At 45.9% G+C, this 14,262-nt stretch overlaps 1 protein-coding gene across 1 annotated transcript; it reads left to right on the top strand.

Moving 5' to 3' along the window:
- The first annotated feature begins 923 nt into the window (after positions 1-923).
- Positions 924-14,262, top strand: LOC146342225 (carbonic anhydrase 4-like). Its single transcript, XM_084805942.1, has 10 exons — positions 924-978; positions 2,940-3,030; positions 3,176-3,205; positions 3,533-3,697; positions 5,241-5,389; positions 6,079-6,168; positions 7,510-7,588; positions 8,575-8,738; positions 10,342-10,615; positions 12,571-14,262. The coding sequence occupies exons 2-9, from the start codon at positions 2,955-2,957 to the stop codon at positions 10,558-10,560; spliced, it is 972 nt and encodes a 323-aa protein (XP_084662068.1). The 5' UTR covers positions 924-978; positions 2,940-2,954; the 3' UTR covers positions 10,561-10,615; positions 12,571-14,262.

Here is a 14,262-nt window from a genome sequence, read left to right as displayed (position 1 = left end):
AGGCCAGGCCCTTTTTTTCTAGTCAGTGGGCAACCCAGTGTGGCTTAGAAGTCAGGACTGGTCCTGGGTTCTTAGGAAGAGAAGTGAGGATTTCAGATTCTCAGCATAGGAAGGGTGCAGTTGGACTCCTGTAGCAGGTGAACTGTGTTGTAGATCAACAGAAATAGTTGCCGACTTTTGTTTCTTTGCAGGGCTCCTGGGCTGTTAAGACCTATGTGACCAGCAGAAATTCGGCAGCAAAGCCTTTTCCCATCCCTGATATGCACATCAGGAAAAGTTTCATTTGCTAAATTTCTGCTTGCCTTGTCACACACAGAGAGGCACAGCAGCCCTAACAGAGGAAAAAGTTGGCAACTCGAGTTGCTGGTGGGAAGGAAGGAACCCATACTTGTGGGGTTTAGATTATCAAGATGCAGAAGCGGAGAAGGTTGGATGCCAGGCAGTTCCTTCATCCTTTGAAAGGCAAGGCAGCAATGTGGAGGAGTTGGGACTTTATATCCCAGAAGGGAGTGGCAGTTAGTGGTTAGATCTTTCTTCTGAAAGGGGCTGCCTCAGAGAAATGTGAACGTGTTCTTCCTTATGTTGAAAGGTTGGATCCTGCTGAGAATCATTTCCTAATTGTGTAACTTAACTCACTTGCTCACATCGCACTGGTACATGACTCGCTTCTGTCCCCAGGGCTTGGAGCAGGGGGTAAGCCTCTGGATTTGTCTGGGGCCTGGCCCTTTAGCCTTATTTTGCCTGCCTACTTGTGTCTTCCTCTGCTTTCCCCTCCTTCCTTGTAATCTACCCTCCCTTTCTGGGTAATTCCACCCGCCCCAGTAGCAGACTAGGGCGTGACCTTAATGCATATATATATATATATATATATATATATATATATATATATATATATATAAAAATAAAAGCCAGGATGCTTTCTTGCCATCATCAGTGTCACCTTGTCCAGCAGGACGGAGAGAGAGACACGCTTAGCAGGTGAGTGAGTCTCCCTGGGGCTGGGTGATTAAAAGAGGGGGACTTACTGGCAGAACTGGAGGTCTCAGGTGTTGCCTGTAGGGGCATCAGCCAAGACCTAGGGTAGGAAGAAGCTGGCTGGGACATAGAGGGTGGAAGTCAGCAAAGAGGATTTATTTATTTTGCAGTCATCATTCATTTTTTATAACCCTCCTTGTGGGGAAGCACTACATCCCGATCGCAAATGTAAATGGGGAGTGTGCTGCGGCTATTTTCGGGGATAAAAGGAACGCACTTTGCATGTGCTCAGAGGCACACTACCCTTTGCAAAGAACATACATATTCTGCTGGATTGCTCCAAGGGCCTGTCTAGTCTTGTATTCTTATTCACATTCTTTTTTCGACGTCAGCCAACCATGTACAAAAGCAGAGCACGGAGATGATGGTCTTTCCCTGTTATTCATTCCCAACATTTAGTGTTCAGAGGTACACTGCCTTTGAAAATGGAGGCTCTATTTAGCTATCATGGTGAGCAGCTACATTTGTCAAATTGGTTTTTAAGCTCATGAATGCTGGTGGCCATCACCAGATCTTGTGGCAGTGAGTTCCACAAGTTGTTATTGTTATTATTGCTGTTGTTATTGTTCATGTAATAATAATAAAATAATAATAGTTATTATTATTATTTCTCATGTTCTAGGGCATATCCCTGGCATTTTAAACAGATTTCAACTCATATTGGGGCCACCATAAATGTCTGGTGACTTTCTTATATAAGAGTTAATTCTGGGTTGGAATAGGCATGACGGCTGCGTGTAGATTGCCACATGTGACAATCACACGTGTGCCTCTTCCACTCTAGAGGTGCACATGCTGTGATGCTGCAGCCTGTCACAGCTCCCCTGCTTGCATACATGCGGTGCATGTGTTGGGGGGTGGGAAGATGCGTGTGCGATTATTTACACATCATGATCTACATGGAACTTTCACATGTTCTCCTGAGTAGGAAAATTTTAACATTTAAAGCCATCCTTATTACACTGCTTTGACCTTGTTTGCCAGAAGGAAGCCCCCTCTCCTCTCTCACACAACCATGGGTTGATCGAACAGAACACACTTTTTATACCATCAGTGTACCCATTTTTTCAAACCCTGGGCACACAGAAAGGTGTTACTGGCAGCTTCCCCAGAGCTGTGAGCTGGTAACTTTAGACTCGGGACTTAATTACTTTACTTACTTTGAAATGTGGTAAGCCAGCCCTACTGAATTTGGGGCTCCTCCTGCTAATTCTGTGAGGGGCCCTGGGCGTCTGCTCTGCATTCCTGCCCTGGTGGCACTACAGGCTACAGGACTCCCTTCTCCCCTGCGCCCGCCCTCCTCTCCAAGACTGGCTGAAGTCTGAGTCTCTTCTGCAAGCCATAACAAACCTGTCTGCCTGGGCTGACTTTTGGCGGCCAGAGTGAAACTTTAGGGCATGAGATTTTGAGCATTATGTGTTTCATTCAGTGGAGGCTGGTGGCTCGGATGTCAGTGGAGCAGTGAATCCACTGCGGGTTTCAGTCAGAACCAGTCAGGACTCTAAGGGAACTATCCGTAGCTCCTTAAGAGCTTTGACTGGTTCTGACTGAAACCCACAGTGGATTCACACACTCACACCCCCGCTGACATTGGAACCACCAACCTCCACTCATTTCATTTTGTTTTATTTATATGCGTGCTCTGCTATTATGTGTTGCTGAGCAACCCCCACCCCCACCCACCCCCCACCATGAACCCACATTCATGTAACTCCACCTACCTTCTGGACAGCCAAGAAATCCAAATAACATCAAACTGATTTTTTTTTTTTTAAGAAAGAAAGCAGGTTTCTAGACCTCATAGTTGCCAGGGGAAATAATCTAAAATAAACTTAGAAGTGTGCCACTAATCTATCAATTAAACTGACCTCCTTTAATCTGTTTTCCTGCACCTTTCTCCATAGCGGGCACAGCACACGATGGCCGCTGTTTGGGTACCAGGGGCCCTCGCTTTGGTCCTTTTGCTTTCAAGGGGATACAGTGCCAGCGATGAAGGTAATATGCCACTGCATCTCCCACCCCATATGAAACGTCTCTTCTTTGGCATGGGAGAATTCCTCAGTGGTGGAATCCCCCCCCCACATTCCATGGATTTGGCTTCTCTTCCTAAACTTACCATGTCTGCTTCTTTCCTTTATAGGCACCTGGTGCTACGATAAACCAGAATGTGGTAAGAAAAATAGCAACCCTTCTTTTTACCCCATCGTTTCCAAGTGAGTCTTGTTCTGAGCCATGGCTCCTCAGACCAAAACTATATGGCTCTACTTTGCAATGGATGAAATGTGCCTCTGAACATGAGCAGAGCGCACTTTTCTCAGCACTAAATTTCCACTACTCACACAGAACTCGGGCTGGAGGGTGGGGTGGGGGGCTACATAACAGAGGCTATAGCTTTCAGGCCAGCGGCCTCGCACCCCTTTTAAAAATTATTTCATCCGGTGCCCCATGTCTAATTACCATGCCTTTTGTTCTTGGCTCCTCCTCCTCCTCTGGCAAGGCCCTAGCACATGGTCAACCCACGCATATTGCAATGGCAAGAGACAGTCCCCCATCAATATCCAATCTGGGAAAGCCATCCACAACCCCAGATTGGGTGCCATCACTCTAACCGGCTATGATGACAGCAAAAAACTGCTGGAAATTAAGAACAGCGGGAAAACAGGTACCTACACAATCATTTCATTCTTAAAACAAATTGCTTCTAGTCCTTAAGGTAGCAGAGGGAGAAGAGCCTGAAAACACATTCACAACACTGCAAGAAGGCAGTGCCTGGTAGGTGAAGTTCAAGCTTTTCATACCCTTTATAGCTCTTCATTTCTCCCTGTTGTGACATGTTCTTAGCAAAAAGGTATGTAATAATGAAGCACGTTTCGGGTTTGTGCTTGGAGGAGAGGTGGAAAGAGATGGCTTTGAATCTGGCAGCCTTCTCAAACCTGGTGACCTCCAGAAGTGTTGGATTACAACTCCCATAACTCCAATGGCCATGCTGGCTGGGAATGATGGGAGTTACAGTCCAACACATCTGGAGGGCGCCAGGGTGTGGGGAAGGCTGATGGGTGTGGAAAAATAAGTTAAACAGGAGTGGCAACTTGAAGGGAGCATGACATGGCAACTGGAGATTTTGTCAATTGGCAGTTGGAAGAGGCTGAGGGGAGAGGGGAGGGGGCAGAGAAGTTCAGGCTGTGTGGGAATGAGTTTATGAGACTGCTAGTTCTAACTATGTTCATCCCAGACAGCCAGTTTACTATAAATTTGTTTTCATTGTCCCTCTAATACACAGTTTGCCTGTTGTTAACCCTGTGTAATACTCAGTGAAACTCACGCTGAAAGGGTTTGAAAACCTACCCGGACCCTGGCACCCATGCAGCGATTGCTGTTAGCATAGCAAGACTGTAACAGGCGGACTTCTCCCATCCCTCCAGTGTGCGTTTACAGGAGTCGTTCATACAGTCCAGTGTTTCTAGACTTCTGATAGTCACACTTCACTCTTGAACTCACACAACTGGAGGACCCACGACAAAATGTTAATCGGTTTTTCTTTCGAGGAGAGATGTGTGAACCAGGGACAAATTTGCTTGCTTAGCACCCCCGCCGTTAGGTAGAGTGAGGTTCAGTGGAGGCTGGTGACCCCGATGCCTGTGGGGCAGTGAATTGGCTCAGAACCAGTCAGAACTCTAAAGGAGCTATTTAAGGTGTGAGTTCTGACTGAAACCTGGAGCAGATTCACTGCCCCACTGACATCGGAGCCATCAATCTCCACTGGTTAGGTGGCTACCACAGTGTGTGTGTGTGGTGGTGAAGTATTGGAGGACAGAGTTGCATATGCCACACAATATCTTTTTTTCTGGAGCCACCACTGAAGAGCACCCACCAGAATGTTCTCACAATTATTCCTAAAGTCTACAGTCCTTTAAACATTTCCAGAATATAAAGTGTGTGTGTGTGTGTGTGTGTGTAAAATCTGCAACCTTTTACACTGTTTCTACTTTCCCAGTTATATGAGCCAACATATGGCTAACTGACTCAATGCATGTCAGATCAGATGAGAATGGCTCAGGAGTTACGCAGATCAGGGATATATTTTCAAATGGGCTTGCATAAGTGATTCCAGTCACAGTGCTTAGTGGTTGCATAAGCAGCAGAGGGTTTTTGGCAGGGAATTCCAGAGTTTTTAGAATTAATAGAAACATTCTATTCGTCTTCAGTTGATATCGAACTGGGAGATGGACTCCACCTCAGTGGCCATGGTCTTCCAGCACCCTATGCAGCCAGATCCTTCCACTTCCACTGGGGAGATGGTGATTCCATGCCAGGATCTGAGCACTGTATAGATAACAAACGATACTCCATGGAGGTGAGGATACATTTCTCATTTCAGCTACTTGGGGTTCCCGCATTGGGAGGCCAAGAGAGCTGAATTCCACTACTTATGGTTGTGATTTGCGCAAATTAAAAAAAGCCTGATAGAGTTCCCGGGTTTTGGGAACTAACCTGTGGCTCAGCTTGCAAATACGAGCCGAGCTGGAGCCTTCACGGGGACCCGGCAAGCCCCCAAACAGACAGATTTTCCCATGACAGACATCCCTACTTCTTGGTGGCTGCTCCAAGGCTGTGGAATTCCCTGCTGAGGTGGGCTAGGTTAGCTTCCTCTCTGCTCTCCTTCTGCCAGCCGGCAAAGACCGTTTTATTCAAGCAGGCCCTTGGCATGTAAGCGGGTCTGTTAGGTTTGATGATGTTTTTATTCTGCAATAGTTGGGTTTTTAATAGTGTTTTAATACATTTGTTTTACTGTCGTTTTAATCTTATTTATGATTGTAAGGCACCTTGAGTGCCATTTTTCTTGGTAGAAAGGCGAGGAAGAAATCAAATAAATAAACAGCCAAGTCTAAAGAAAGTGGAGCGGGAAGGCATGACAGATTTCCAGCATGTAATGGCTTTAATGTACGATAGTCTATAAGTATGTGCCCTAAGTTTCCTCTAAAAAGGGCAAGGCTGCTCAGTAGAAATATATTCCAAATTAAACTCATTTTTTTCTCCCCTCAGTTACACATTGTGCATACCAAAAGCAACATGAGCAATCCCGATGTTTTGAAGGACCCAGAAGGCATTGCTGTGCTGGGATTCTTCCTTGAGGTGAGGGATGAGGACAAAGGGATGGGGAAGCCAAGCTTCTTTCCATTTTATAGCACTTTTATTGTTACGTCTTCTCTGGGTATTGTGGTTTAATACCTAATTCTGAACTGCAATTCCCAGAATTTCCTGGAAAGAGGGCATGGCTGTTAAACTGATTTAAGACTGGCATGTACTGTGAAAGAGATAATGGAAACTCATTTTCTTTTACTGGTAGATTATTATACACAATAGATTGTTGTTGTTTATTCGTTCAGTCGCTTCTGATTCTTCATGACTTCATGGACCAGCCCACGCCAGAGCTTCCTGTCGGCCGTCGCCACCCCCAGCTCCCCCAAGGTCGAGTCCGTCACCTCCAGAATATCATCCATCCATCTTGCCCTTGGTCGGACCCTCTTCCTTTTGACTTCCACTTTCCCTAGCATCAGCATCTTCTCCAGGGTATCCTGTCTTCTCATTATGTGGCCAAAGTACTTCAGTTTTGCCTTTAAGATCATTCCCTCAAGTGAGCAGTCTGGTTTTATTTCCTGGAGCATGGACTGGTTTGATCTTCTTGCAGTCCAAGGCACTCTCACAATTTTCCTCCAACACCACAGTTCAAAAGCATCTATCTTCCTTCGCTCAGCCTTCCTTATGGTCCAGCTCTTGCAGCCATAGGTTACTACGGGGAATACCATTGCTTTAACTATGCGGACCTTTGTTGTCAGTGTGATGTCTCTGCTCTTCACTATTTTATCAAGATTTGTCATTGCTGTCCTCCCAAGAAGTAAATGTCTTCTGATTTCCTGGCTGCGGTCAGCGTCTGCAGTAATCTTTGCGCCTAGAAAGACAAAGTCTGTCACTGCCTCCACGTTTTCTCCCTCTATTTGCCAGTTATCAATCAAGCTGGTTGCCATAATCTTGGGGGGGGGGTTGAGATTGAACTGCAACCCAGCTTTTGCACTTTCTTCTTTCACCTTCATCATAAGGTTCCTCAGCTCCTCCTCGCTTATTCTGCACGGTAGAAGTATGATATCTTTTCTTAAGAAGCACTTCTGTCGAGGGGGTATTGCATTTTCCCAGGATTCAAATGACAATATTCTTCACTGGGAAAAAACAATTTCAGCCCCTTCCCCCAAGCCCTCCAACTAGTACTTCCATTGTGATTCCAAAAGTCTATTGAATAGTGCCTGTGACATCACCAGTGATGAGCACCTTCCCGGGTCTGTTCTTTTTAACCTTACCCTGGAGAAATGGAGAAGCATAGCTGGTTAAAGCAGGACATGCTGGATACGCTAGGACTCCTGGGTTCTTTCATCACACGTTCCTTCTATGCTTCATTTTACCACTCCCTCTGTACCACAGGGCTCTGAGATGGCTACAGGCGAGACAGCTGAAGCGTGGGAATCACTCACAAAGAACTTCAAGAAAGTCTCTGAAAAAGGTGAGACTGTCAGAGAAGCCAGGAAGGACAACTTCTCCCACACCTCAGAATCCCTAATGGCTGCCACAATGAGTTGGAACATTATCCTGCTTCTCTGCTACACACTTTAACTACTTTGAAAATGGTGTGATCATTCCAACTGCTTCCCTGATGAACCTGGGAATTGCCTTTTCATGAGTGTCCTTGGATTTCTTTGTAATAAATTACTTACACAGAACTACAAAATTGAGTGTCCCTTGGTTGGGAGCCATTGTTATTTATTCATCTGTTTATTTGTTACATTTATAAAAATTATATCCTGCCTTTCCTTCAGGGAGCTCAAACTGGCATACATGTTTCTCCCAGCCCTCTTGTATCCTCACAATGACCCTGTGAGGTATGTTAGGCTGAGACAGTAACTGGCCTAAGGTCACTCAGTGAGCTTCATGACTGAGTGGGAATTTGAAACCAAGTTACCTCAGTCCTAGACTGGCACTCTAACCACTATACCAGATGTCCCCAACGTGGCACCCACAGGCACCTCCAATGGCACTCACACAGCTCTCCATGCCCTGCCCCCTTCAAAAAAAAATATTTTTACTACAAATCTTGAAAAATGTTAGAGAAGTCTTCTTTCTCTCCCTTTCTAGCCTCTAGCCTTGCTCTTTCCCTCCCCTCTACAAATTTGCCTTGCATTTTCCCCCTCCCTCCCAGCCTCGCTGTTTCTCTTCCTCCAGCACCACCTCTTCACTCACTTTTGATTAGCCAGTCTCCCATGGCAGCCATTATGTGACTAGCCACATCTTCCATGGGAGCCATTTTGTGCTGGTGTCAACAGTGGCTTCTCAAATTCTCAAGTGTGCCCACAGGTCCAAAAAGGTTGGGGACGCCTACACTATATCGGCCCTCAAATTGGCTCTCATTTTTTCTGCAAAATAATCACTCAAACTGGCTCGAAACTGATTTAAATTTGGAGCATAAGCATAACCAACTTTCCTCCTCTTCAGGCAAAGACACGCATCTCGACAGCACCATCTCTCTTCTGGACTTGCTGGGCAACACAGACCTTTCCCGCTATTACCGCTACCCCGGGTCCCTCACCACCCCCAAGTGTAATGAGGTCGTAATCTGGACCGTCTTTTCTGATCCCATTCTGGTGCCACCCAAAGTGGTGAGTGTAGCAATCTGAGCTGGAAGGTCCAGCTGGAAAGCAGCAGCAGACAGGAGGGCCTTTCTCCCATACTCTCTCACCGTAGAATTGTGATCAAGAGAAGAGCGCCTTCTTGGTGTGTCACCACTGCTCAAGTTAAAATGGGCTTCTATTAGAAATAGGGCTTTGGGGTGTTGGCCCCTGGTTTGTTTAACTCTTCTTTCCCTGCCCCCACCCCACAAGGAGCTACACCAGATCATCTGCTCCGTTTGGCTCTTTTGGGAGAGCTGCTAAAACCTCCTTTTGGCCAGGTATTCGGAATACAGCTTGCTGAGAAATTTGTCTTTAAATATGGCCTCATGTCCGGTGATCTAAAGTTGTTGCGTGTTTTTTCTTTTTTTTAATCGTCCATTGTTAATGTTTTTACATTCTGTTATTATCACAAGCTGCTTTTGAGAATCTTGGTTGGAGAGGGGAGATCAATTTTTAAAATTAAAAATAAATAGGGGCTGCATGTGTCCTCTGCAAGAAACCTAAAAAGACAAGAAAAACTGAATGTGGCAACCTGTATGAATTATGCAGATGGAGCACATCTTACAAAACCTTTCTACGCATTATTCAGGAGGCACTGGCAAGACAGGGATGGGGCGGGGCAGGGGGGTCTGACTTTCATCACAGCTCCAGGAAGGGTGGGTTCTTAATCCTTTTCCTGTGGGTTGTTTTTCATATAAAATCCCCCCTCCCCAGTGTCTTTCCTACCCACTGAGAAGACATACTTAGTACATAGATTTTTTTTTCCTGTGGTGCGTCAAACAGCAGGGGGAAGGTGATTTCTGACAGGCAAAGAACCTATAGAGAAAGGGTTAAGCCTGCCCTCCCTCCCACTGTTCTGATCAAATCCAGAGTCCCCAGAGCTGCATTGAAGTGGCGCACACACATCAGGAACCACTTTTATGTGTCTCCTGCATCATGTTTACTTTGCCCCGCATTTAACTTATCTGGCTTCTGAGGTTCCCCCAGGAAATATACCTGTCTGCTTTCAACCATGTCTTTATGAGCGCTAGACACTTGCTTTGAAAGAGAGAAAGAAAGAAATGTAAGCTATGATTTTTCAAGGACCAAAATTCTGCAGCCAGTACCACATTATAAGCTTTTTATGTGCTTGTGCAGAATTGCAAAACACACATAACCCTGTCTAATTTTTTGGGTACAAAATAAAGATGTGATTGCTGGAGGCAGAGGGTTAGCATTAGATGGGTGAGAGAAGTCAGGGCTGTACAGTTGGTGGTTGGGGGCTGAGACAGAAGTGGGCCAAATGGCAGTGATTGAGCGGTTAATGCCAGCACAGGGGAGACTTTGCTAAAGAAGGCAGTGTTGAGAAAAAAAAGCAGCTCTGTGATCAGAGAGGCTGAGGCTGTTTCAACGGTGTGCTGTAACAATTGTGTATTTGTCCCATCAAGTTGATCTCGCCAGTCTGTTAAAACGGGTACATTGATATCCTAGCTTGCTGCGTCCTGGTTTTTATGGGGTAGATCTCAATGATGTCACAGCCCTTGCAGCCCAGCTCAGCAGTATCTCCTTTGCCACCTTCCCCAGCCTGATGTCCTTCTCTCTCCCCTTATAGGTCGCAGCGTTCACATCTGAACTGCATTCTACAGATTCTTCCAGTGGGCCACGACTGGAGAACAACTTCCGCCCCCTGCAGATGATCGGGAACCGGAAAGTGGAAGCATCTGCTTCTTTGAGAGATCATCGTTCTGCTGCCTCCCCACTCTCTCCGCCAGCAGCAGCGTTCCTCCTCTTCCTTTTCATCACTGCCCTGATGCCCTTCTTACCTGTATAAAGGCCGGAGATGGTGGGAACCACATGGAGGGGGAGTTGCTAGCATCTCCTGAGAGGTCAGAGCTGGGCCACAATCCTTCCTGTTCCCCAGAAACCCCATTTCACTTGCATCTACCTCTCAACCAGGGCACCCAAGTAGGAAAGGTACTGGCAAATGGCACTAAAAGGGTGGGAGGTGCACATTCCAGTAAGGACAGGAGCAGAGAGACGAGGGAGCCGGTACTTCTATGGCCAGTGTGGGAGAAGGGGTGCTGTTCAGTCTATTATAGCTAGAGCTGAAATGAAACTTTCCATTCAAAACTAGCTAGTTTTTGGTATCTCAAATCTTATTAATATATAGTATGCATGAGAGAGAGAGAGAGAGAGAGAGAGAGAGAGGTTGGTGTAAAGCAGCACAACAGCAAAGCAAAAAGGAGGTTCTGGATGCACTGTGGATGCAGCCAGTCTTAAGGTAAAATGTATAAGAAAGATAGACTAACAAGAGTATTAAAAAATATATTTTAAGCTAAACATTTTGGCTTCTGCCAAATGAAAGGTAGAGTAACAACAGAGTAATTTCATAATATATTTAGTGCTAAAAGTGGCCAGTCTTGATATCCATTTGATATTACAACTACTGATGAGGGCGAAAGCTGAAACTTTTAACACTAAGGGCGCAATCCTATCTAGATAGGCGTCGGCCTCCAAGTTCGGAGGCTGACCGCCTATCCAAAGCAAGGCAGGAGAAGCACAGGGGGGATCATTCCCTCCATGCTTCTCCTGCCCTGCCTTTTCTGCTAGACAGCCGATTGCAGCTGTCTAGCTGCGGGAGGGCCGAGCGGGAGAGGAGGCTGCTGTATGGCACGTAGGATGTCGTACATGCAGTTCCGCTCTCCCTGCCCTGGAACGCCCCCAGCCACACCCCTTTTCAGCTGCTCTGCGCTTCTCTTGTGAGTGCGGAAGATGGGGCTTTTCCACGCTGCCTCTGAGGCAGCACGGAATTGGGGGGAGGTCAGTTTTCCAGGAACCGACCTCGGAGCGCAGGCTCCAAGGTCAGTTCCCGGAAAACAACATATCCTATGGCCGTCTAGCCACTGTCTAGCGGTCATAGGATTGCTCCCTCCATGTATTATAAAATTACTCTGTTGTTCGTCTATCTTTCGTATTTAATTTTTCTTAAGACTGGCTGCACCTGCAGTGGATCCAGAGCCTCCTTGTTGCTTTGCTTTACACCAACCTCTCTATATATTTGAGTTGACCAAATCAATGTTTGGACTTAGAACTAATACACCCGGCACCAGAATTTGAGCACTGATGCACACTTTTCAATATATCATAAACGAAAACCTAAGATCCACACAACACCCAGAAAAAAGACCATTCCAAATATAGATTTCAATGTGGATTTGGAGGTTCACATTTCTCTGTACAACCTTTCAAGACGCAATCCTATTGGGATAGTCAGCCGCCTCCGAACTCAGAAGCAGCCCACTATCCGATGCAGGGCGGGTGGAGCACAGAGGGATCCTCTCCTCTGTGCTCCAGCCACCATCCATTTGCAGCTAGACAGCTGATTTTGGCTGTCTAGCTGGGGATGTTGAAGCGGGGGGGGGGAGGCCAGACGGCGCATGGGAAGCTTCGTAATGATGCTTCCGCGGTCTCCTCCCCATCCTGGGAATGCTTTCTTTTCGCCCACTTCACATTGTGGTCACAAGTACAGAGACGGGGAAAACCACTCTGCCTCCGAGGCGGCGGGAAAGGGGGAGGGGAGCGTGGTTTCTGGGAACCAAAAAATCCTATAGCCATCTAGACACTGTCTAGCGGCCGGAGGATTGCTCTCCCCATGATTTTTTTAAAAAACTGTCGAAATTAGTTTCAGCTCTACTTGTAGCTGAACTCTTAGGGCTTGTTCATACAAATATGAACATTGAGTGGTGACTTTGGGTGGCTCATTTACATATGTGTCTGTAAACTCATATAAAAATGTCATAGTACCCTGTGCTTACTTTGAATGCAACACTTTTTTCAATAGAGCCAGTTCACATATCCCATTGCTCTGGAGGCACCAAGTGAAGAGTGATCTGCATGTATGTGTGATCCAGCTGTTAGATCTCTTCCTGTCATGCTACAGATCAACAGTGTGACCAGAGGTTGGCGTGTCAAGATTTCTCCTCAGCTGAAAAACTGGGGCAAACCACCCTTACCTTCCCTCTTGATACTAGTATCAGGTTGTTCTTTCATGTTATTTTAAGACTTAATTCTTTAATAGTGGAAAGGATTTCTATAATCCTCCATTACAAAGGTCTCTAATTTATTAAGCACTCCTGAATGATGGAAAAAAAACTTTTTTGAAAGCCCTTGAAAGTGGAAAGTTTAAGGCGTGGGGAGGCCAGGAATGTTACTTACCAATTCCTCCTTGGGGACTTCAAATGTGAAAATAGTTTTGACAAGGACTAATGAATAAGCTGTGACTTAGGGCCAAACTAGACATGACATTTGTCATATACTTTGCCCTTGTGTAGTGTGTGTGTGTGTGTGTGTGTGTAATGAACAGATATGGGGGAGGAGTTCGATAGAGACTGCAACACAGGCAAAGGGTCAAAGACCCCCTCCCCACTCCATGCCACAGTCCCAGTTCACCTCAATGCCCACCCCCATATATGGGCTATTTATATTGTTTTTAAAAACAACTATGCAAGGGCAAACTACAAATGTCATGTCTAGTATGGCTCTCAAAGGATGAATGTGTGTGGCAATTAAATTAAGGTGTGTGTGTGTGTGTGTGTGTGTGTGTGTGTGTGAAGCAAGCAGTGTTAAGTGTTTCTATCAAGGTGTGGTTCACACATCAATAATGTATTTAGCTATTACATTTTTATCTCTGCCCTTTCTCCAAGGAGCTCCAGGTGGTATACATGGCTCTCTCCCCTGCCCACCACCATTGTATCCTCACAACAATCCTTGTAAGGAGGTTAGATTGAGAGGTAGTGACTTGTCCAAATTCATCCAGTAAGATTCATGGCTGAGGGGGATTTGAATCTCCACAGTCCTACTCCAACTCTTTAACCCAGCCTTACCTAACCCGGTACCCTCTAGACATGGGACTAGTTCCCACATTTCCCAGGCAGCATAGCCATCATGGTGGCTGGGAATAATGGGCATTGCAGTCCAATCTGGAGGGCACCAGGTTGGGTAAGGCCCCAATTTAATCAGTGCACCACAGTGATTTATTGTACAGGAATACATCCCCGCATATTTTCCACACAAGGAGAATCATGTTCAGGGAAGTCCTGTAAGGCTATCCCAATATCTTCTGCTGCTGTGTTCTCTAGACCTTAGGTAATCCCCCACTCTGTGGTGGATAGAGGCAACCTAGGAAGACGAGACCAGACTTTGATGCAATCATATATGTTAAACTGAAGCAACCGTTCAAAATTCATGTATGTTAACTTGCAGCAACTGTTTGTGTGTAAATGGTTTTAGCACTGGCATTGCAGATAAAAAGGAAAGAGAAAAGAATTATCTTCCTTCCTTAATACTCATGGGATTCAGGAACTACTCCATTTTGTGTGAGGGAATCAGAGGGACAAATTATGGGCAGCTTCTCAAAACTTCCTGGGTTCAATTCCTGCAAAGCATGAAGTATAATTGCTCGTTTGCAAAATCCCATGAGTTTGTATCTACTGAATGTATAGCCTGCATAAAGTCTTCAGATAAAAGCAGCCCA

The sequence above is a fragment of the Heloderma suspectum genome, chromosome 6 (assembly GCF_057233095.1).
Source record: "Heloderma suspectum isolate Gila_16-S chromosome 6, 16-S_ref, whole genome shotgun sequence".
Lineage (NCBI taxonomy): Eukaryota > Metazoa > Chordata > Lepidosauria > Squamata > Helodermatidae > Heloderma > Heloderma suspectum.
This window is presented reverse-complemented; position numbering and strand designations above follow the sequence as displayed.

Bases quoted from the DNA above. Each gene is read 5' to 3' on its own strand.
- LOC146342225 (XM_084805942.1), top strand. From the start codon at position 2,955: ATGGCCGCTGTTTGGGTACCAGGGGCCCTCGCTTTGGTCCTTTTGCTT. The intron at 3,206-3,532 runs GTAAGAAAAATA...TCCTCTGGCAAG, and splicing joins CTACGATAAACCAGAATGTG to GCCCTAGCACATGGTCAACC. The intron at 7,589-8,574 runs GTGAGACTGTCA...CCTCCTCTTCAG, and splicing joins CAAGAAAGTCTCTGAAAAAG to GCAAAGACACGCATCTCGAC.